Source organism: Mus musculus, chromosome 14 (genome assembly GCF_000001635.26).
Source record: "Mus musculus strain C57BL/6J chromosome 14, GRCm38.p6 C57BL/6J".
Classification (NCBI taxonomy): domain Eukaryota; kingdom Metazoa; phylum Chordata; class Mammalia; order Rodentia; family Muridae; genus Mus; species Mus musculus.
In genome coordinates, this window is record NC_000080.6 from 77,056,880 (window position 1) to 77,082,466 (window position 25,587).

The 25,587-nt window shown below is 40.3% G+C and overlaps 1 protein-coding gene across 3 annotated transcripts in view; it reads left to right on the plus strand.

Moving 5' to 3' along the window:
• Positions 1-25,587, plus strand: part of Ccdc122 (coiled-coil domain containing 122) — a 75,492-nt gene that overhangs the window by 20,108 nt on the left and 29,797 nt on the right. For all 3 annotated transcript variants that reach the window (NM_001310648.1, NM_175369.4, NM_001310649.1), the window contains exons 2-3: positions 10,981-11,074; positions 11,958-12,070. Coding sequence is in view for 2 of the 3 variants with exons in the window: in NM_175369.4 (NP_780578.1) it covers positions 11,029-11,074; positions 11,958-12,070 (159 nt within the window). In the remaining variant the exon portion in view is untranslated. The remainder of the gene's footprint in view (positions 1-10,980; positions 11,075-11,957; positions 12,071-25,587) is intronic.

The following is a 25,587-nucleotide window of genomic DNA, read 5'->3' on the forward strand; positions in this document are numbered from 1 at the left end:
AAACTCAGGAGAGAGCTAGTCTCCCAGGTCTGCTTATAGAGGCTAACAGAATCACAAGAGGAACAAGCTCTAACCAGAGACAACTATAACTACTAACTCCAGAGATTACCAGATAGTGAAAGGCAAACGTAAGAATCTTACAAACAGAAACCAAGACCACTCACCATCATCAGAACATAGCACTCCCACCTCAGCCAGTCCTGGGCACCCCAACACACCAGAAAAGCTAGACCCGGATTTAAAAGCATATCTCATGATGATGGTAGAGGACATCAAGAAGGACTTTAATAACTCAATTAAAGAAATACAGGAGAACACTGCTAAAGAGTTACAAGTCCTTAAAGAAAAACAGGAAAACACAACCAAACAGGTAGAAGTCCTTAAAGAAAAACAGGAAAACACATCCAAACAGATGATGGAAATGAACAAAACCATACTAGACCTAAAAAGGGAAGTAGACACAATAAAGAAAACCCAAAGTGAGGCAACGCTGGAGATAGAAACCCTAGGAAAGAAATCTGGAACCATAGATGCGAGCATCAGCAACAGAATACAAGAGATGGAAGAGAGAATCTCAGGTGCAGAAGATTCCATAGAGAACATTGGCACAACAATCAAAGAAAATGCAAAATGCAAAAAGACCCTAACTCAAAACATCCAGGAAATGGAGGAAACAATGAGAAGACCAAACCTACGGATAGGAGGTAGATGAAAATAGGAGTAGATGAGAATGAAGATTTTCAACTTAAAGGGCCAGCAAATATCTTCAACAAAATTATAGAAGAAAACTTCCCAAACCTAAAGAAAGAGATGCCCATGAACATACAAGAAGCCTACAGAACTCCAAATAGACTGGACCAGAAAAGAAATTCCTCCAGACACATAATAATCAGAACATCAAATGCACTAAATAAAGATAGAATATTTAAAGCAGTAAGGGAAAAAGGTCAAGTAACATATAAATGCAGGCCTATCAGAATTACACCAGACTTTTCACCAGAGAATATGAAAGCCAGAAGAGCCTGGACAGATGTTATACAGACACTAAGAGAACACAAACTCCAACCCAGGCTACTATACCCAGCCAAACTTTCAATTACCATAGATGGAGAAACCAAAGTATTCCAGGACAAAAACCAAATTCACACATTATCTTTCCACAAATCCAGCCCTTCAAAGGATAATAACAGAAAAAAACCAATACAAGGACGGAAACCACACCCTAGAAAAAGCAAGACGGTAATCCCTCAACAAACCTAAAAGAAGACAGCCACAAGAACAGAATGCCAACTCTAACAACAAAAATAATAGGAAGCAACAATTACTTTTCCTTAATATCTCTTAATATCAATGGACTCAATTCCCCAATAAAAAGACATAGACTAACAGACTGCCTACACAAACAGGACCCAACATTTTGCTGCTCACAGGAAACCCATCTCAAGGAAAAAGACAGACACTACCTCAGAATGAAAGGCTGGAAAACAATTTTCCAAGAAAATTGTCTGAAGAAAAAACCTGGAGTAGCCATTCTAATATCGAATAAAACCGACTTCCAACCCAAAGTTATCAAAAAAGACAAGGAGGGACACTTCATACTCATCAAAGGTAAAATCTTCCAAGAGGAACTCTCAATTCTGAATATCTATGCTCCAAATGCAAGGGCAGCTACATTCATTAAAGAAACTTTAGTAAAGCTCAAAGCACACATTGCACCTCACACAATAATAGTGGGAGACTTCAATACACCACTTTCATCAATGAACAGATCCTGGAAACAGAAATTAAACAGGGGCACAGAGAAACTAACAGAAGTTATGAAACAAATGGATTTAACAGATACCTACAGAACATTTTATCCTAAAACAAAAGGATATACCTTCTTCTCAGCACCTCATGGTACCTTCTCCAAAATTGACCATAAAACTGGTCACAAAACAGGCCTCAACAGATACAAAAATATTGAAATTGTCCCATGCATCCTATCAGATCACCATGGCCTAAGGCTGATCTTCAATAACAACATAAATAATGGAAAGCCAACATTCACGTGGAAACTGAACAACACTCTTCTCAATGATACCTTGTTCAAGGAAGGAATAGAGAAACAAATTAAAGACTTTTTAGAGTTTAATGAAAATGAAGCCACAACATACCCAAACGTATGGGACACAATGAAAGCATTTCTAAGAGGAAAACTCATAGCTCTGAGTGCCTCCAAAAAGAAACTAGAGACAGCACACACTAGCAGGTTGACAACATACCTAAAAGCTCTAGAACAAAAGGAAGAAAATTCACCCAAGAGGAGTAGAAGGCAGGAAATAATCAAACTCAGGGGCGAAATCAACCAAGTGTAAACAAAAAGGACTATTCAAAGAATCAACCAAACAAGGCGCTGGTTCTTTGAGAAAATCAACAAGATAGATAAATCCTTAGCCAGACTCACTAGAGGGCACAGGGACAGCATCCTAATTAACAAAATCAGAAATGAAAGGGAGACATAACAACAGATTCTGAAGAAATCCAAAACTCCATCAGATCCTTCTACAAAAGGCTATACTCAATAAAACTGGAAAACCTGGATGAAATTGACAAATTTCTAGACAGATACCAGGTACCAAAGTTAAATCAGGATCAGGTTAATAATCTAAACAGTCCTATATCCCCTAAAGAAATAGAAGCAGTCATTAATAGTCTCCCAACCAGAAAAAAGCCCAGGACCAGATGGGTTTAGTGCAGAGTTCTATCAGACCTTCAAAGAAGATCTAATTCCAGTTCTTCACAAACTATTTCACAAAATAGGAGCAGAAGGTACTCTGCCAAATTCATTCTATGAAGCCACAATTACTCTGATATCTAAACCACAGAAAGACCTAACAAAGATAGAGAACTTCAGACCAATTTCCCTTATGAATATCGATGCAAAAATCCTCAATAAAGTTCTTGCTAACTGAATCCAAGAACACATACATATAAGCAATCATCCATCCTGACCAAGTAGGTTTTATTCCAGGGATGCAGGGATGGTTTAATATACGGAAATCCATCAACATAATCCACTGTATAAACAAACTCAAAGACAAAAACCATATGATCATCTCGTTAGATGTGGAGAAAGCATTTGACAAAATCAAACACCTATTCATAATAAAAGTCTTGGAAAGATCAGGAATTTGCGGCCCATCCCTAAACATGATAAAAGCAATCTACAGCAAACCAGTAGCCAACATCAAAGTAAATGGTGAGAAGCTGGAAGCAATCCCACTAAAATCAGAGACTAGACAAGGCTGCCCACTTTCTCCCTACCTATTCAACATTGTACTTGAAGTCCTAGCCAGAGCAATTCAACAACAAAAGGAGATCAAGGGGATACAAATTGGAAAAGATGAAGTCAAAATATCACTTTTTACAGATGATATGATAGTATATATAAGTGACCCTAAAAATTCCACCAGAGAACTCCTAAACCTGATAAACAGCTTCAGTGAAGTAGCTGGATATAAAATTAATCAAACAAGTAAATGGCCTTTCTCTATTTACAAGATAAACAGGCTGAGAAAGAAATTAGGGAAACAACACCCTTCACAATAGACACAAATAATATAAAATACCTTGGCGTGAGTCTAACTAAGGAAGTGAAAGATCTGTATGATAAGAACTTCCAGTCTCTGAAGAAAGAAATTAAAGAAGATCTCAGAAGATGGAAAGATCTCCCATGCTCATGGATTGGCAGGATCAATATAGTAAAAATGGCTATCTTGCCAAAAGCAATCTACAGATTCAATGCAATCCCCATCAAAATTCCAACTCAATTCTTCAACGAATTAGAAAGGGCAATATACAAATTCATCTGGAATAACAAAAAACCTAGGATAGCAAAAACTCTTCTCAATGATAAAAAAATCTCTGGGGGAATCACCATGCCTGACCTAAATCTGTACTACAGAGCAATTGTGATAAAAACTGCATTGTACTAGTATAGTGACAGACAAGTAGACCAATGGAATAGAATTGAAGACCCAGAAATGAACCTGCACACCTATGGTCACTTGATCTTTGACAAGGCAGCAAAAACCATCCAGTGGAAAAAAGACAGCATTTTCAACAAATGGTGCTGGCACAACTGGTTGTTATCATGTAGAAGAATGCGAATTGATCCATTCCTATCTCCTTGTACTAAGGTCAAATCTAAGTGGATCAAGGAACTTCACATAAAACCAGAGACACTGAAACTTATAGAGGAGAAAGTAGGGAAAAGCCTCGAAGATATGGGTACTGGGGAAAAATTCCTGAATAGAACAGCAATGGCTTGTGCTGTAAGATCGAGAATCGACAAATGGGACCTCATAAAATTGCAGAGTTTCTATAAGGCAAAAGACACCATCAATAAGACAAAAAGGCCACCAACAGATTGGGAAAGGATCTTTACCTATCCTAAATCAGATAGGGGACTAATATCCAATATATATAAAGAACTCAAGAAGGTGGACTCCAGAAAATCAAATAACCCCATTAAAAAATGGGGCTCAGGAAAAAAAAAAAAGATGCTGGCGTGGATGTGGAGAAAGAGGAACACTCCTCCATTGTTGGTGGGATTGCAGGCTTGTACAACCACTCTGGAAATCAGTCTGGTGGTTCCTCAGAAAATTGGACATAGTACTACCGGAGGATCCAGCAATAACTCTCCTGGGCATATATCCAGAAGATGCCCCAACGGGTAAGAAGGACACATGCTCCACTATGTTCATAGCAGCCTTATTTATAATAGCCAGAAGCTGGAAAGAACCCAGATGCCCCTCAACAGAGGAATGGATACAGAAAATGTGGTACATCTACACAATGGAGTACTACTCAGCTATTAAAAAGAATGAATTTATGAAATTCCTAGCCAAATGGATGGACCTGGAGGGCATCATCTTGAGTGAGGTAACACATTCACAAAGGAACTCACACAATATGTACTCACTGATAAGTGGATATTAGCCCCAAACCTAGGATACCCAAGATATAAGATACAATTTGCTAAACACATGAAACTCAAGAAGAATGAAGACTGAAGTGTGGACACTATGCCCCTCCTTAGAATTGGGAACAAAACACCCATGGAAGGAGTTACAGAGACAAAGTTTGGAGCTGAGATGAAAGGATGAACCATGTAGAGACTGCCATATCCAGGGATCCACCCCATAATCAGCATCCAAACGCTGACACCATTGCATACACTAGCAAGATTTTATTGAAAGGACCCAGATGTAGCTGTCTCTTGTGAGACTATGCCGGGGCCTAGCAAACACAGAAGTCGATGCTCACAGTCAGCTAATGGATGGATCACAGGGCTCCCAATGGAGGAGCTAGAGAAAGTAGCCAAGGAGCTAAAGGGATCTGCAACCCTATAGGTGGAACAACATTATGAACTAACCAGTACCCCGGAGCTCTTGACTCTAGCTGCATATGTATCAAAAGATGGCCTAGTCGGCCATCACTGAAAAGAGAGGCCCATTGGATTTGCAAACTTTATATGCCCCAGTACAGGGGAACGCCAGGGCCAAAAAGGGGGAGTGGGTGGGTAGGGGGGACTTTTGGTATAGCATTGGAAATGTAAATGAGCTAAATACCTAATAAAAAATGGAAAAAAAATGGGGCTCAGAGCTAAACAAAGAATTCTCACCTGAGGAATACCGAATGGCTGAGAAGCACCTGAAAAAAATGTTCAGCATCCTTAATCATCAGGGAAATGCAAATCAAAGCAACCCTGAGATTACACCTCACACTAGTCAGAATGGCTAAGATCAAAAATTCAGGTGACAGCAGATGCTGCCGAGGATGTGGAGAAAGAGGAACATTCCTCCATTGCTGGTTGGATTGCAAGCTTGTACAACCACTCTGGAAATCAGTCTGGCAGTTCCTCAGAAAATTGGACATTGTACTACTGGTGGATCCCGCAATACCTCTCCTGGGCATATATCCAGAAGATGTCCCAACTGGTAATAAGGACACATGTTCCACAATGTTCATAGCATCCTTATTTATAATAGCCAGAAGCTGGAAAGAACCCAGATGTCCCTGAAAAGGGGAATGGATACAGAAAATGTGTTACATTTACACAATGGAGAACTACACAGCTATTAAAAATAATGAATTTATGAAATTCCTAGACAAATGGTTGGACCTGGAGGGCATCATCCTGAGTGGGGTAACCCAATCACAAAAGAACTCAAATGATATGTACTCACTGATAAGTGGATATTAGCCCAGAAACTTTGAATACTCAAGATATAAGATACAATTTACGAAACACATGAAACTCAAGAAGAATGAAGACCAAAGTGTGGACACTTTGCCCCCTTAGAATTGGGAACAAAACACCCATGGAAGGAGTTACAGAAACAAAGTTTGGAGCTGAGATGAAAGGATGGACCATGTAGAGACTGCCATAACCGGAGATCCATCCCATAATCAGCCTCCAAATGCTGACACCATTGCATACACTAGCAAGATTTTGCTGAAAGGACCCAGATATAGCTGTCTCTTGGGAGGCTATGCCAGGGCCTAGCAAACATAGAAGTGGATCCTCACAGTCAGCTATTGGATGGATCACAGGGCCCCCAATGGAAGAGCTAGAGAAAGTACCCAAGGAGCTAAAGGTGTCTGCAACCCTATAGGTGGATCAACAATATGAACCATCCACTACCCCCCAGAGCTTGTGTCTCAAGCTGCATACTTATCAGAAGGGGGCCTAGTTGGCCATCTTTGGAAAGAGAGGCCCATTAGTCTTGCAAACTTTATATGCCTCAGTACAGGGGAAAGCCAGGGCCAAGAAGTGGGAGTGGGGTTGGGGTGGGGGGTTATGGAGGACTTTTGGGATAGCATTGGAAATGTAAATGAAGAAAATACCTAATTAAAAATGAAATAAAAAAAGAAAATACCTAATTAAAAAAAATTTTTTTAAAGTGAGGAAGATGAAAAGAACCAGCAAAAGAGGCAAGGTAATTGTGTTTCAGAGGAGGAACTCACGATCAAATGTGTTAAATGTTGTCAATAGGTCAAATAAAAGGAAGCTTGAACTTTGAATGTAGAAACATGGAAGACATAGATACCATGCAGAAGTGCATTAAAGGTGGTGTGGTAGATACTTGAGTGGGCTCAAGAAGAATGAAAGCAAGTATCTTGGATAGAAAGGGATTAAAGAAAGGGATTGATATCTGAAAGAGCTCATCGTGTGACTGTGGCAGCATTCCTGTTGGTTAGGTTTGGGGTAATGTACATAACCAGATAAAGAAGGAGTGTATTTTGATACTAAGGTCTTTGAGGACACTACTATACCTAGTGACCTGATGAAGGGGCATTGATTCTGGGTTTCACTTAAACCAAAAAAAGGTAAAGCAAGCTTGGAGATTCTGCTGAAGGTGGAGCTTGAGTTTCAGGGAGCACAAAGGATGTGTTGGGGCATGTCCTTGCTTCCATTTGAGGGATGTATCAAGCTCAGTGGAGACACATCTTTATAGTAAAGAATGATTTGAAGGCCTGAAGGCTTTTCCTAAAGACTGAGTTAAGATAGATACTAAGTATAATATCCAGCTTTAGGCCGATTGTGCCAGTGGCACTGGTTTGGAGGAGGGAGATTGAAGTTACTAGGAAGATAACTCACCTAACAGGAAATTATAGCATGAAATTGGGTTCCCTATTCAAACATGCAAATTGGAGTGCTGAAGCCACTATCTTGAAATAGTTCCTCAAACAGAAAAGTGCTGATGGTAGTATGAATGGGAAAGCAGATGCTCTGTGGTAGGATGTGTGTACACAAAGACATTATGCCTGGGTTCAAACCCCCAGAACTAAGGGAAAAAGATTAACAATCTAACTTGATTCTGAAGTGAAGATTCTACCCTCTCAAAAGTAGTACTCTAACATAACATTAAGAATATGAACTTTGAGCCGGGTGTGGTGGCACACGCCTTTAATCCCAGCACTTGGGAGGCAGAGGCAGGTGGATTTCTGAGTTCGAGGCCAGCCTGGTCTACAGAGTGAGTTCCAGGACAGCCAGAGCTACACAGAGAAACCCTGTCTCGAAAAAACCAAAAAAAAAAAAAAAAAAAAAAAAAAGAATATGAACTTTGGTACCAAAATAAATGAATTCAAGTAACATCACTATAGCTACCTGACTATATGTTTGTGCCTCAGTGAGCTTTTCTATAAATATCTACCTCATAGAGTCAGATGAGTTCATATAGATAAAATATTTAGAACACTACCAAGAGCAGAATAAATATTATATTAATACATAAAGGTCTAAAGTACTTAGTGTCCAGCACAAGTAGACATAAAAGAAGCTCAGGACTGTAGTCAGTGAAAGCACTGGGCTAAGCAGAAAGTTTGTACTTTCAAGTCAGGTAGGTGAACTTTAAAGTCTCTGACCACAAAACCTAACAAGCCAGCTAGAGAATGTGATCATATTCACCAATGTTAATCTGAGGCAGTTCTGTGTGCAGTGATGGAAGGATATAGAGCAGAGGCATGACAATGGAATGGACTCAGAGTCAGGGAGACAGTGGGAAGGAAGGAAACTTCCAAGTGAGATTTGAAAGAAGTGACTTGAAGAGAAGAAAATATCCAGAGTCTGACAATCTGCCATGCCACACCCACTCCAGTGAAAACCATAAGACAGGCCCAAAAGCTTGGACATGGTTCTGAGGCAAAAAGTTTCACAGAAACTTAGTCTCCTGGAGTCTTGGCATCCTGTAGCATGAATGCTCCAAACTTGTCCTTCAATATTGTTTTATTATAAGTGCCTTTAAAGAGTGATTTTTGACATATAGCTAAGTTAGATTAGGGCCCACCAGTGTTCCAATATCCTAGGAATTGTTGAGTCAACCTTGGGCTTTGATTTTAGTAAGAATGCTACTCATTCAGATTAAATGCCTCCAGTTTTTGCAGTGAAAGAAATCAGGCATTACAGTTTACTGGAAAAGAGCTAGAAATCTCAGGGCTAGTCTACAAAGTAAATTTAGAATAACAGCCAAGTCACTCCCATGTGCAAGAATTTACAATGGCCTAGGAAGAAGGAAGGTTGTGGTCTAAGAAGGAACTAGAGTAAATACTTATAACAACAGCTGAGACACTCCCATACACAGGAATTTACAATGGCTTAGGGGGAAGGTGGATTATACAATAGACTAGAATTGGAACTATGGCAAGGGCATAAAGCCCTTGCCTCTGGCTTCTAAGAATAAGCTGACCTTAGATGAGGCTGCTTTTGATCCCAGTTGTAAACACTGAATTTTATTCCAGTTGTAAATACTGCTTGGTTCCTGTCAGTTTTTGTGTATGCATTTCTGTGTTTTGTTGTTTTGTTTTGGTTTTTGAGGCAGGGTTTCTCTGAGTAGCTCTGGCTGTCCTGGAACTTACTCTGTAGATCAGGCTGGCCTCCAACTCAGGAATCCACCTGCCTCTGCCTCTGCCTCCCAAGTGCTGGAATTAAAGGCATGTGCCCTCACTGCCTGGCACATTTCTCTGTTTTGTGTAAAGAGTCATTTTGCATCGGGTAACCTCAATGTACCTTGGATGACCTTAATGTGTCACCTAACTTCCTTGTTTTCTTCTTTAAGTCTGATGCTTGTTTTGAGAAATTACATTCGGATACAGTACTCTCTCTGTGTCAGTGTCTGTTTGTCATTTTTCTGCCAACTCCTTGCCCACCTAAATACCGGGACCCTGATTCTCCTTTGGGTTGAGGGGCTGACTGAGTCCAGTCTGCGGCACTGCTAGCTAAACTTTCAGGGTTCCTCTGCTTAGTGTAAGATATTTATACATAGGTTTCAATCTCCTTACCTAGGAAGCAATTTTGGTTTTCTTTCTTTTTGTTTATGGAACACATCTTAGTCATTTAAGTTTTAGCTTAGAAGGCATCTGTAACGTGTGAGTGTGTGTGTATGTGTGTGTGTGTGTGTGTGTGTGTGTATTGTGTTGTGTTATATTGCATTTAATCCTCACAAAAGATGCATGGTGGTAGCTGAAACTTCTCTGTGGATGTTTTCTCACATGTACCAAGTTTTAGGATAAAGTTTCTTAGGGTTTTTTCTGTGTTTTATTTTGTTTTTGTTTTTGTTTTGTCATGCAAAGTTTGGAATCACTTTAGATAATATTTACAACATCTATAAAAATCTTGGGCTTTTGCTAACATATAGTCAACTGACTAGAAAATTCTTCATGTACAAATGCTAAATAAAAGGTGATAATGTCCGGTCTCAGTGGAATTTGTTGACATCGAATCCATTTATTTCATCATAAGACCTTGTATCATTTCCTCTGGACAGGCAAACTCTGATGATGTTTTCCTGAGACCTGCAGCATTCCTGTCCTGTAGCCTTGCTGCTCGTGTGTTAGTGTGATTCTTTCTCTTCCTTTTTGATGGAATAATGCCTCTGCCTTCATCTTATCAGTTGCTCCTAAATAAAAGATAGACAAGTAGGCTTCCAAACCTGCTTAGGATCAGGACCTGCCATAGTCAAAATAACACTGGATATAAATTTTCAGATGTTCTTGAAATGCGCTGGTTAAATCTATTTCAACACAGTACTCAACATTCCTACTGCTAATCCAGAATAACTATCCAACATATGTCAGGTATTTTATGGGTATGTGTGTGTGTGTGTACATATATTTATGTAATAAACACACACACACATACATCACATTTAAGATTATGTTATAATATCTTTAATTATTACCTTGGCCTTGTGGGGCTTCACAGGTGAAGACACTGAAGATAAACAAAAAAACTTCCTCCAGGTCCTAACAGCTGAAAAACAAAGCCAAAACTTAAATATCGTTTTTCTTTCCTTCCTAAGTCTCACTTCATTGTTGGTAGTAATAGTGAACACTCCTTAATTATCCTTGTAATGTATTTAACAATTGTCAGGATAATGAATATGTGACATGAAGAAAGAAAAATTGAAACATTATCAATATATTGTTTTGTAGGAGAAAAGAAAGCAAACCAATCCAGGGAAAAGAATTACCAGACAAAGAATGTCAGGAGACACAGAAAGGAAGAATGAAGTCATTCCTACAAAAGGTAAGAGGTGTCTTAGCCTAATGGATAAGGAAGTGATCTGAGCTAAACCGCTGGATGCTCAGGAGCAGTGATGGAAAGGAATGAAAGCATCCTGGGGATAAAACCGGTAGCAAGTGAGAGGAAGGACACAGTCATAGTTCATCAGAATAAGCACACAGAGGGCTCATGTGTTTTACATAGCACTTAAAACATAGGACTACACAACTAAGAAATACTGATAGTGTGTGTGTGGTGGTGGTGGTGGGGGGTCTTCCCCAGGGTAGAGCACATCAGTTGGTTATCCAGTGCTAAGTAGTCAGCCTTGAGAACATATGGGCAAGTTACATTATGTAGACCGAGAAGGCTGTACTTGTACATTTAGTAATATGTGTGTGTGTGTGTGTGTGTGTGTGTGGTGTGTGTGTGTGTGTGTGTGTGATGCATTTATATGCATATGTGTGTGTGTGTAACAAAAATTAATAGGAAAAGGCTATAAATTTGGGGAAAAGAGTGAGTAAATTTGGAGTTGTAATTTTAAAAAGTGGATGATTTTAAAAGTCAGGATCAACCATACTGAAAAATAATAAACTATAAGTGGTTTTCACTTACTATGGTAGCACTGTAATTATAATATATGTGCAAGATGTCTATATTAAGAAATTCAGAAAATCACATTCACTCTGTCCTGTGAAGAACTGGTAGCACACTGAGGTGAGCAACCTTGCAGTGACATTACTATCGCCTTGTTCTTGATTTTCTTTAGAACTTAAAGAGGAGACTGTCAGTCCTAAATTTAGTGATTATAAGAAAAAAATCAAGTTTTTAATGAATTTATAGAAAGAAACATGACTTTCTTAAAATGTCTTCATTTAATTTTTATTAAATAGCTTTTCCTTTTGTGTAGCTGCAGTCAAAGACACATCTGCATTAACTGATGCTGTAGAGCAAGTCGCCAAACAACAACAGTCACAAACATCAGAAATAGAAAAACATAAAAAAATTCTGTTCCAGTTGCAGGTAATTAATTTCATATCTTTTAAATGTCCCTTTTTAGTGATCTGTAACTTACAAAGAAAATACGGATGACAGTTCAGTCAGTGATGTGCTTGACACCCTGTCAATGTCTAGTGCATGGGGGTCCCTGGGTAGGATCGCAGTAATCAGGACACGGGTGCAGAGTAACTGGGAACCACTGCATACTTAATTGAATTCTCCAGCATCTTTTATAGGCAAGCACAATAAAGATCTCTCACAGCTTCTAATTCTCAACAGCTTCTGTTTCTCAAACAGTAGTTTATCTAGGCTTAAGGTGACCCAAACCTCCTTGTGGACTGAGAAATACGTCTGTGATCTAATTCTTTTAAGTGTTGCATAGTTTAAGTAAAACAAAAGATTTTTCTCATGAGAAGATCATGAAGGCCACTTCCTCAGGCCTGCAGCTTACTTGGCAGAATATCAGGATTCTCTGCTGAGAAAGTATGCTTTCTCAGTGTCCCAGTGTGCTAGTGTCTCAGTGTCACTGAGGAGCTAGCAAGGCTGGGAGCAGCCACCTCAGGCCATTTCTCTATAACACACAAGCAGGAGAACCTGAGTTTGTTAGCCAGGACCCATGTAATAAAGCCGGGATGTTGGCATGTGCCTTGGGGTTTGGAGAAAGGCCCATCCCTGTGGCTGGCTTACTGGCTATCCAACCTAGCCTACTTGGCAAGCCCCAAGCCATTGAGAAACCCTGACTCATAAAATAAAGTGGATGGTGCTTGAGAGAGAACACTAGAGGTTGTCCTATAGTTTACAGATTTATGTACACACATATGCACATGTTCATAGACACAGGAGACACACATACACAAACATACAGACACACACAGAAACATACATACACACAGAAACATACATACACACACATACCAGCACCACCACAAAGAAAAATATAGTATTAGGAGGTTCATTTTAAATTAATATTTATTCCCTCAATTTTTCTGTTCTCCTACAGTAGTCTATATGAATGATTTGGGCTTAAAAATTCTTACACTCCCATATGGTGTCATTGCAGCTACATTGTCATCATGGCTGTAGTGTAAATACATAAAATCCAACACATCACATAGACTCATTTAAATTCATCCTGGTGGTGTTTCCTCCATAAAACATTAGTTGTCAGCGAATATGTCAAGTAGCTTTTCTCTATGTTCTTTCCTCTTCATGATGGTCTCTCATCATTCTGCAAGGAACATGGGGGCCATCTTGGTCTTGCATGCAGCAAAATTGAACATAACTACATTCTAGAAATGTGATTAGAAAGAGGAAGGCTTGTCTGTACAGACTATAAAATGGATCACAGGAGTGAAGAGTAGGCTCTGGAGTTGAACTGCCCTGCTCTCCAGGCTAGATTTGCATATTGAGCTCCACACTTGAATTTGCCATTGCCTCTTCCTTCTCTTTTGTAAAACGGAGGTGATGACTGAGAGTGACTGTATTAGAGCAAACTTGTAATTCTATGTGAGGTGTTATTCTGGGGACACAGTGGGCAGTAGGACTTGATTTTGACATTTATTTAAGTACTAGCATATTCATAGATACATAATGGTGATAATTTTGTTAGTATAGATATAGTATAGATTTTTTATAAATATTCTCCTTATGTTAGTCACTCCTAAAAATATATTTGAGAAATAGGATATAATGCAAAGCAATGTCTTAGATTTCTTAAAGAATTTCTTTTTTTTTTTCCATTTTTTATTAGGTATTTAACTCATTTACATTTCCAATGCTATACCAAAAGTCCCCCATATCCACCCACCCCCACTCCCCTGCCCACCCACTCCCCCTTTTTGGCCCTGGTATTCCCCTGTACTGGGGCATATAAAGTTTGCAAGTCCAATGGGCCTCTCTTTCCAGTGATGGCCGACTAGGCCATCTTTTGATATATATGCAGCTAGAGTCAAGAGCTCCGGGGTACTGGTTAGCTCATAATGTTGTTCCACCTATAGGGTTGCAGATCCCTTTAGCTCCTTGGCTACTTTCTCTAGCTCCTCCATTGGGAGCCCTATGATCCATCCATTAGCTGACTGTGAGCATCCACTTCTGTGTTTGCTGGGCCCCGGCATAGTCTCACAAGAGACAGCTACATCTGCGTCCTTTCAATAAAATCTTGCTAGTGTATGCAATGGTGTCAGCGTTTGGATGCTGATTATGGGGTGGATCCCTGGCTATGGCAGTCTCTACATGGTCCATCCTTTCATCTCAGCTCCAAACTCCGTCTCTGTAACTCCTTCCATGGGTGTTTTGTTCCCAAATCTAAGGAGGGGCATAGTGTCCACACTTCAGTCTTCATTCTCCTTGAGTTTCATGTGTTTAGCAAATTATATCTTATATCTTGGGTATCCTAGGTTTGGGGCTAATATCCACTTATCAGTGAATACATATTGTGTGAGTTTCTTTGTGAATGTGTTACCTCACTCAGGATGATGCCCTCCAGGTCCATCCATTTGGCTAGGAATTTCATAAATTCATTCTTTTTAATAGCTGAGTAGTACTCCATTGTGTAGATGTACCACATTTTCTGTATCCATTCCTCTGTTGAGGGGCATCTAGGTTCTTTCCAGCTTCTGGCTATTATAAATAAGGCTGCTATGAACATAGTGGAGCATGTGTCCTTCTTACCTGTTGGGGCATCTTCTGGATATATGCCCAGGAGAGGTATTGCTGGATCCTCCGGTAGTACTATGTCCAGTTTTCTGAGGAACCGCCAGACTGATTTCCAGAGTGGTTGTACAAGCCTGCACTCCCACCAACAATGGAGGAGTGTTCCTCTTTCTCCACATCCTCGCCAGCATCTGCTGTCACCTGAATTTTTGATCTTAGCCATTCTGACTGGTGTGAGGTGGAATCTCAGGGTTGTTTTGATTTGCATTTCCCTGATGATTAAGGATGTTGAACATTTTTTCAAGTGCTTCTCTGCCATTCGGTATTCCTCAGGTGAGAATTCTTTGTTCAGTTCTGAGCCCCATTTTTTAATGGGGTTATTTGATTTTCTGAAGTCCACCTTCTTGAGTTCTTTATATATGTTGGATATTAGTCCCCTATCTGATTTAGGATAGGTAAAGATCCTTTCCCAATCTGTTGGTGGTCTTTTTGTCTTATTGACGGTGTCTTTTGCCTTGCAGAAACTTTGGAGTTTCATTAGGTCCCATTTGTCGATTCTCGATCTTACAGCACAAGCCATTGCTGTTCTGTTCAGGAATTTTTCCCCTGTGCCCATATCTTCAAGGCTTTTCCCCACTTTCTCCTCTATAAGTTTCAGTGTCTCTGGTTTTATGTGAAGTTCCTTGATCCACTTAGATTTGACCTTAGTACAAGGAGATAAGTATGGATCGATTCGCATTCTTCTACACGATAACAACCAGTTGTGCCAGCACCAATTGTTGAAAATGCTGTCTTTCTTCCACTGGATGGTTTTAGCTCCCTTGTCGAAGATCAAGTGACCATAGGTGTGTGGGTTCATTTCTGGATCTTCAATTCTATTCCATTGGTCTACTTGTCTGTCTCTATACCAGTACCATGCAGTTTTTATCACAATTGCTCTGTAGTAAAGCTTTAGGTCTGGCATGGTGATTCCGCCAGAAGTTCTTTTATCCTTGAGAAGACTTTTTGCTATCCTAGGTTTTTTGTTATTCCAGACAAATTTGCAAATTGCTCCTTCCAATTCGTTGAAGAATTGAGTTGGAATTTTGATGGGGATTGCATTGAATCTGTAGATTGCTTTTGGCAAGATAGCCATTTTTACAATGTTGATCCTGCCAATCCATGAGCATGGGAGATCTTTCCATCTTCTGAGATCTTCTTTAATTTCTTTCTTCAGAGATTTGAAGTTTTTATCATACAGATCTTTCACCTCCTTAGTTAGAGTCACGCCAAGATATTTTATATTATTTGTGACTATTGAGAAGGGTGTTGTTTCCCTAATTTCTTTCTCAGCCTGTTTATTCTTTGTATAGAGAAAGGCCATTGACTTGTTTGAGTTTATTTTATATCCAGCTACTTCACCGAAGCTGTTTATCAGGTTTAGGAGTTCTCTGGTAGAATTTTTAGGGTCACTTATATATACTATCATATCATCTGCAAAAAGTGATATTTTGACTTCCTCTTTTCCAATTTGTATCCCCTTGATCTCCTTTTGTTGTCGAATTGCTCTGGCTAATACTTCAAGTACTATGTTGAAAAGGTAGGGAGAAAGTGGGCAGCCTTGTCTAGTCTCTGATTTTAGTGGGATTGCTTCCAGCTTCTCTCCATTTACTTTGATGTTGGCTACTGGTTTGCTGTAGATTGCTTTTATCATGTTTAGGTATGGGCCTTGAATTCCTGATCTTTCCAAAACTTTTATCATGAATGGGTGTTGGATCTTGTCAAATGCTTTTTCTGCATCTAACGAGATGATCATGTGGTTTTTGTCTTTGAGTTTGTTTATATAATGGATTACATTGATGGATTTTCGTATATTAAACCATCCCTGCATCCCTGGAATAAAACCTACTTGGTCAGGATGGATGATTGCTTTAATGTGTTCTTGGATTCGGTTAGCGAGAATTTTATTGAGGATTTTTGCATCGATATTCATAAGAGAAATTGGTCTGAAGTTCTCTATCTTTGTTGGATCTTTCTGTGGTTTAGGTATCAGAGTAATAGTGGCTTCATAAAATGAGTTGGGTAGAGTACCTTCTACTTCTATTTTGTGAAATAGTTTGTGCAGAATTGGAATTAGATCTTCTTTGAAGGTCTGATAGAACTCTGCACTAAACCCATCTGGTCCTGGGCTTTTTTTGGTTGGGAGACTATTAATAACTGCTTCTATTTCTTTAGGTGATATGGGACTGTTTAGATGGTCAACTTGATCCTGATTCAACTTTGGTACCTGGTATCTGTCCAGAAATTTGTCCATTTCGTCCAGGTTTTCCAGTTTTGTTGAGTATAGCCTTTTGTAGAAGGATCTGATGGTGTTTTGGATTTCTTCAGGATCTGTTGTTATGTCTCCCTTTTCATTTCTGATTTTGTTAATTAGGATTTTGTCCCTGTGCCCTTTAGTGAGTCTAGCTAAGGGTTTATCTATCTTGTTGATTTTCTCAAAGAACCAACTCCTCGTTTGGTTAATTCTTTGAATAGTTCTTCTTGTTTCCACTTGGTTGATTTCACCCCTGAGTTTGATTATTTCCTGCCGTCTACTCCTCTTGGGTGAATTTGCTTCCTTTTTTTCTAGGGCTTTTAGATGTGTTGTCAAGCTGCTAGTATGTGCTGTCTCCCGTTTCTTCTTGGAGGCACTCAGCGCTATGAGTTTCCCTCTTAGAAATGCTTTCATTGTGTCCCATAGGTTTGGGTACGTTGTGGCTTCATTTTCATTAAACTCTAAAAAGTCTTTAATTTCTTTCTTTATTCCTTCCTTGACCAAGGTATCATTGAGAAGAGTGTTATTCAGTTTCCACGTGAATGTTGGCTTTCCATTATTTATGTTGTTATTGAAGATCAGTCTTAGGCCATGGTGGTCTGATAGGATACATGGGACAATTTCAATATTTTTGTATCTATTGAGACCTGTTTTGTGACCAATTATATGGTCAATTTTGGAGAAGGTCCCGTGAGGTGCTGAGAAGAAGGTATATCCTTTTGTTTTAGGATAAAATGTTCTGTAGATATCTGTCAGGTCCATTTGTTTCATAACTTCTGTTAGTTTCACTGTGTCCCTGTTTAGTTTCTGTTTCCACGATCTGTCCTTTGAAGAAAGTGGTGTGTTGAAGTCTCCCACTATTATTGTGTGAGGTGCAATGTATGCTTTGAGCTTTACTAAAGTGTCTCTAATGAATGTGGCTGCCCTTGCATTTGGTGCGTAGATATTCAGAATTGAGAGTTCCTCTTGGAGGATTTTACCTTTGATGAGTATGAAGTGTCCCTCCTTGTCTTTTTTGATAACTTTGGGTTGGAAGTCGATTTTATCCGATATTAAAATGGCTACTCCAGCTTGTTTCTTCAGTCCATTTGCTTGGAAAATTGTTTTCCAGCCTTTCACTCTGAGGTAGTGTCTGTCTTTTTCCCTGAGATGGGTTTCTTGTAAGCAGCAGAATGTTGGGTCCTGTTTGTGTAGCCAGTCTGTTAGTCTATGTCTTTTTATTGGGGAATTGAGTCCATTGATATTAAGAGATATTAAGGAAAAGTAATTGTTGCTCCCTTTTATTTTTGTTGTTAGAGTTGGCATTCTGTTCTTGTGGCTGTCTTCTTTTTGGTTTGTTGAATGATTACTTTCTTGGTTGTTCTAGGGCGTGATTTCCGTCCTTGTATTGCTTCTTTTCTGTTATTATCCTTTGAAGGGCTGGATTCGTGGAAAGATATTGTGTGAACTTGGTTTTGTCGTGGAATACTTTGGTTTCTCCATCTATGGTAATTGAGAGTTTGGCCGGGTATAGTAGCCTGGGCTGGCATTTGTGTTCTCTTAGTGTCTGTATAACATCTGTCCAGGCTCTTCTGGCTTTCATAGTCTCTGGTGAAAAGTCTGGTGTAATTCTGATAGGCCTTCCTTTATATGTTACTTGACCTTTCTCCCTTACTGCTTTTAATATTCTATCTTTATTTAGTGCATTTGTTGTTCTGATTATTATGTGTCGGGAGGAATTTCTTTTCTGGTCCAGTCTATTTGGAGTTCTGTATGCTTCTTGTATGATCATGGGCATCTCTTTTTTTATGTTTGGGAAGTTTTCTTCTATTATTTTGTTGAAGATATTAGCTGGCCCTTTAAGTTGAAAATCTTCATTCTCATCAATTCCTATTATCCGTAGGTTTGGTCTTCTCATTGTGTCCTGGATTACCTGGATGTTTTGAGTTAGGATCCTTTTGCATTTTGTATTTTCTTTGACTGTTGTGTCGATGTTCTCTATGGAATCTTCTGCACCTGAGATTCTCTCTTCCATTTCTTGTATTCTGTTGCTGATGCTCGCATCTATGGTTCCAGATCTCTTTCCTAGGGTTTCTATCTCCAGCGTTGCCTCGCTTTGGGTTTTCTTTATTGTGTCTACTTCCCCTTTTAGTTCTAGTATGGTTTTGTTCATTTCCATCACCTGTTTGGCTGTGTTTTCCTGCTTTTCTTTAAGAGCCTGTAACTCTTTAGCAGTGCTCTCCTGTAAATCTTTAAGTGACTTATGAAAGTCCTTCTTGATGTCCTCTATCATCATCATGAGAAATGTTTTTAAATCTGGGTCTAGATTTTCGGTTGTGTTGGGGTGCCCAGGACTAGGTGGGGTGGGAGTGCTGCGTTCTGATGATGGTGAGTGGTCTTGATTTCTGTTAGTAGGATTCTTACGTTTGCCTTTCGCCATCTGGTAATCTCTGAAGCTAGCTGTTTTAGTTGTCACTGTTAAGAGCTTGTTCTTCAGGTGACTCTGTTAGCCTCTATGAGCAGACCTGGAGGGTAGCACTCTCCTTAGTTTCAGTGGGCAGAGTATTCTCTGCAGGCAAGCTCTCTTCTTGCAAGGCAGGTACCCAGATATCTGGTGTTCGAACCAGACTCCTGGCAGAAGTTGTGTTCCACTCACTAGAGGTCTTAGGATCACGTGTGGAATCCTGTGTGGGCCCTTGCGGGTGTCAGGCGACTCAGCTGGCAAGGTAGCCGGGGCTCGAGTGGAGTGGAAGGGGTTTGTGCCCCAGATCAAGCCCGGGTAGCCTGCTTCCCTATGTACCGCAGTCTCAAGTTCCGCGCGATTGGATTGGGGCAGGCACTGTGATCCACTCACCAGAGGTCTTAGGGTCCCGTGGGGAGTCCCGTGTGGACCCTTGCGGGTGTTGGGCAAGACTCTGCTGGCAAGGTAGCCCGGGGCTCGAGTCTCGAGTCGAGCGGAAGGGACTTGTGCCCCAGATCAGGCCCGGGTAGCCTGCTTCCCTATGTACCGCAGTCTCGAGTTCCGCGCGATTGGATTGGGGCAGGCACTGTGATCCACTCACCAGAGGTCTTAGGGTCCCGTGGGGAGTCCCGTGTGGACCCTTGCGTGTGTTGGGCAAGACTCTGCTGGCAAGGTAGCCCGGGGCTCGAGTCACGAGTCGAGCGGAAGGGACTTGTGCCCCAGATCAGGCCCGGGTAGCCTGCTTCCCTATGTACCGCAGTCTCGAGTTCCGCGCGATTGGATTGGGGCAGGCACTGTGATCCACTCACCAGAGGTCTTAGGGTCCCGTGGGGAGTCCCGTGTGGACCCTTGCGGGTGTTGGGCAAGACTCTGCTGGCAAGGTAGCCCGGGGCTCGAGTCACGAGTCGAGCGGAAGGGTCTTGTGCCCCAGATCAGGCCCGGGTAGCCTGCTTCCCTATGTACCGCAGTCTCAAGTTCCGCGCGATTGGATTGGGGCAGGCACTGTGATCCACTCACCAGAGGTCTTAGGGTCCCGTGGGGAGTCCCGTGTGGACCCTTGCGGGTGTTGGGCAAGACTCTGCTGGCAAGGTAGCCCGGGGCTCGAGTCACGAGTCGAGCGGAAGGGACTTGTGCCCCAGATCAGGCCCGGGTAGCCTGCTTCCCTATGTACCGCAGTCTCGAGTTCCGCGCGATTGAATTGGGGCAGGCACTGTGATCCACTCACCAGAGGTCTTAGGGTCCCGTGGGGAGTCCCGTGTGGACCCTTGCGGGTGTTGGGCAAGACTCTGCTGGCAAGGTAGCCCGGGGCTCGAGTCTCGAGTCGAGCGGAAGGGCTAAAGAATTTCTTATAACAACTTTTAAAAATAAGGCTTTAGACATATTTTTTATTTATGCCGAGAACCTATTTTTGAGTAAAAATTTTACAGAACATTGTGTTTACTCTTACACTGCTCATGCCCTGTTGGGGAGGAGACAAAAAAAAAATTAGACAAATAAGCGCCTGACACATGGCATCATCAACATTAGAGGACTAGAGAAGTGATCTTTCCAAATCCCGCTGTAGAGGACAGCTGGAGTAGTGACTACCCGGGACAAGTGTACAGAGAGAGGGGGTGGGGGCTAAGATTTCAGAGAGTCCATCGAGGCTTGATGTAGCACTGGGACATTCACAGCACTCGAGGTACTTGGGAAATAGCATAGCATAGAGAAGGTTTGGAGGAGTGGTGGGGAGCTATACCCAGTAATAAGAGACTTGTATTTATTTCTGAGTTGATCAGATCCACATGCATTTTAAAGCAAAGATTCAATTAAAAACTTTGTTATAGAAAGAGAATTCTAGAGTCTATAAAAAGTACTTGTTTCAACATCTATTTGTGACAAAAACTCATGGCAAATTAGGAATAGGCGACAATTTCCTCAGTCTAAAGGAAAAGAACATCTGTGTAAGAACAACCATATGCCCAAGGCTGAAATACCAAGTGTTTCCCTTTAGTGATCAGGAACAAAGCAAGAAGTTTGCTTTTGTTTTATTCAAAGTGGTATCAGTAATTCAAAGCAGTGCATCATGTAAGGAGAAGAAATAGAATGTATACAGGCAGGGTGAATTAAACTTTTTATTTTCTTTTATTTTTACTTTTTTAAAGATTTATTTATTATTATAACTAAGTACACTGTAGCTGTCTTCAGATGCACCAGAAAAGGACATCAGATCTCATTACGGATGGTTGTGAGGCACCATGTGGTTGCTGGGATTTGAACTCAGGACCTCTGGAAGAGCGAGCAATCGGTGCTCTTAACCACTGAGCCATCTCTCCAGCCCGAATTAAACTTTTTAAAAAGTTATACTTGGCATAGTTACCTTTAGAAAAATGCTAAAGAATGTTGAAAAGGCTATTAATATGAGTAAGTGAATATTAAAAGTAATAGAATACTAAGATTAATATTTGAAACTATATGTATGTTTATGGTCAAGAAATTATCGGAAATTAAGAAAAAACCCACCATTTATGATGGTACCAAAACTGTGCTGTTAAGAAGAGATGAACTTGACAAATGGTCAAACAAGCCACATATTGATGAGAAAAGTTAAAGACTTAAAAAATGGAAAGCTATACCATTTTCATAAGTCATTAAAATGTTAGCTCAAGTATTTTATTTATTTTGCCCATATAGTAAAACAAATCCCAAGCAAAAATTCTATTTCCATTTTGTTTTGTGATGAGTTGATCCTAAAATAGGTAGAAAGACAAAGAACTTAAAAATGGCCAAAGCAACTTTGAAGAACAGCGTTAGAATTCTTATACTGTCTGGACTACTTTCCAGCACTAAGAGCCAATTTTCTAATTTTCCAAATATTAACTAGATCTAAACAATTTGGTTTAATTCTGACACTACCTGATGTTAGCATCAGCCTTCACATATGCACATTAAGTATTATACATATAATGATAATAGATAGATGATAGATAGATAAAATTTAAAACACAAAACTCATCACATTGCAAAATGTGAAGATTTGGAACTTACTGACCTTGTTTTTATCTTAATGAGATAGGACGAGGGAGAAAAGGAAAAGTGGTGGTAGCAGGGTATTTCTAGTTTAAGGGTGGAAATAGATCAAAGAAAATGCTAAAACTAGTAAAAATATTATGCTTTATGAGTTTAAGAAAGAAAAGAGGTGGCCTAATTGGGAGAAATGTTGTGTCTCTATATACCAAATTAACATGCTATTATCATTGATAACCTGATTGTGGCCAACAGCCATTTTCTAATGTATGTGTCTATCATTTTTTAAACATTTATTGAGCTGCTACATTTTGACAGGCACTCTCTAAAGAGGAAGATGGTGATGAAGAATCAGATATGGTTCTTGTAGTCATAGTGCTTACTTTCTAGTTAGTTAGATGAGGTAAACGGTTAAAGAAGAGATACAGCTGATGTGTTACAAGGAAATATGGTAGGGTGATTAATACGTAGAGAGTAATGGGGAGACCGTGAGACTTACTTCTTGTTCTGATTTAACCAATGCTGTCCTGAGGAATAAGAACAGCTGAGCATGAATAGTAAGGGGATGGAGGATTTTAAACAATTTTTGTTTATGATGATTGCATGTTTATATGATATGTGGATTCAGGCACACACATGCTACAATGTAGGTACGGATGGAACCCAGAGCCTAATGTATGTTATACAAATGGTCTCCCACTCATCCCTTAATTTTAGATTTTATGTTGGTGTGTCAGTCATCACGGGTGTTTTTGGAAAGTAGGTTGTAGAGGTAAAGAGAAAGACTGAGGAATGAGCTCTCAGCTCCTGACTGTCTGGGTGAAACCGGTAGAGAAGGACTGTGAGGTGGGCACTGGGGGTGCCGTGCACCTGCTGAATATGGCGGCTGCCATGGCTCTGCCTGGAAAGCAACGAAGGAGTCTCTCATAGAAGGCTCGGAGTTGGAGTTCACTGACTTACTACAATGCCATCCTTCTGGTACTTCCAGTTGATTTAAAGGGAATGACAATAGTAATAGGGAGAACACAGAAGGTCGATGAGTGTCCTGCAGTTGTTTAAGTGCAGCTTGATATGGGATTGAATGAACAATTAAATTCAGAAATAAACAAAAAGGATATCGATTAAACAAAATAAAGATTGTTTCTCAAGGTGGGTCCTGTTACCTACGTTTGTGATTTCAGGCTGTGCTAATGCATACTTTTGGTCTCAACTCTTTGTCTATAAATACACACTGTGTCATATTATTATTGTCAGTTTACAGATCCCTAGTTACTTTTCAGAATTCAGATAATTGCTGCCCACAGTTGATCAGAGGGCTGTGACCTCACGGATCTTACAAAGAATTCTTTTGTAACTGTGATGCCCAGGCTCCTTGATCCTGAGATCCCGGACAACCTTGAATCACAGCATTGTATTTATCAGTGTTTTCCTAACTTACAGCATGCAGGCCAGGCCAAGCCAGACAGGTCATATAGTGTGGAGCTTTCCCAATCTCTACTCTCTACTTCTCCTCTCTAAAAAAACCTCCCTTTGTTCTCAGGATCGAAAGGGAACTGGGTACCTAAGGCTCCCACACGTGCTTTCAGAGCACACCCATGGCTGTCTATGGTATGATGCTGTAACTCTCCTACTTTAAGTCCCTCATTATGGCTGGCTATGACCGTGAACCTGGGACTCTCCTAATAATTATGGGACTCTCTCATTCTGAAGAGCAAATTCATGTTAGCTTTATTCAGTGAACCTGTTTTCTTTTGAAATGTATGATAGTTCTTATGTATTTTCATTGTGCTGGACACAATTCCATCCCTTGAGCCTCACTCTGGTCATATGGCTATCTAGAGTGTTGCCCAAGTGAGTCAAGCAAAGGCTTAGGAGAGTTCTTACATAGTCATACTTCCACTTTTCTGTGTTTGCTGTTGTGAGAAGGATGTGTCTCTGCAGCTTAATGCTTATAAACAAGACCAAGACATCTCAGCCAGGCCAATGAAAGCGAGCCTAAATGGTCTTCAACCAGCCATTGCTCATTTAAAACAAAAACCAGTCATTTCCTTCACCCACTCCTCTGCACGCTACCTCTTCCCCCTTGAGTGGTTTCTTCTCTTCCCCAGTCAGTCCACATTTCTGCTTTCTCTTTACATGCATTTCATTATCTCCTCTATTTCCCACCTCTCTTAGGATATCTTCTTCCTCTCTTGTGATCCTCTTTCTACTTTCATAACCTACACATACTCAGATTCACGCACACACAGAGACACACGCACACACGTACACTCTTTCCCCCCATACAAGAGAAAATGTGTCTTGTCTTTCTGAAACTAGTTTATTTTACTCAATACAATGGTTTCCAGTTGCATACATTTTCCTGAAAATGCCATAATTCAATTTTTCTGTATTGCTACATAAAATTATGTTGTGTGTGTGTGTGTGTGTGTGTGTGTGTGTGTGTGTGTGCTATATTTTTTTTATCTAGTTACCTAATAGACATCTTGGCTGGTTCCACTTCCTGATTATTGAGGTAAGTACAGCTACAAACATGAATGTGTAATTTAGATTACTTCAGGTATGAACAGGAGAGTGGCATAGCTGGTTCAAGTCATAGCTCTATTTGCAGAGATCTTTCAGCTGTACAAACTGACGTTCACTTTAGCAGAGAATGAGCTTGCATCTTTCCCTGTGTCTGCCCTAGCATTTGTTTTTGTTTTACTGGTCAAAACCATTCTGACCAAGATGATATGGAATCCAAAAGCAATACTGATTTGCAGCTCACTGAAGACTAATGATGATGAATACTTTTTTGTGGATTTATTGGCCATCTGTATTTCTTGTTTAGAGAACTGCCTATTCATGCCATACACCCATTTATTGATTTGAGGTTTTCATTTTTAATGTTTGCAATTCTTTGTATGTCCTTAACATTAATCCTTGTCCAATGTCGAGTTGGAAAAGATAATTTTCCCCATTCTGTTTGTTGATGACTGTTTCCTTCGCAGAACAAAACCATCGTAATCCAGTCAGTCTCCTGCCAGCTCTTGGAATTATTTCCTGTGTTATTAGAAACCTAGTCAGAAAAATCCTTGTCTATGCCTCTCTCTGTCTCTCTCTGTCTCTGTCTGTGTGTGTGTGTGTGTGTGTGTGCGTGTGTGTGTGTGT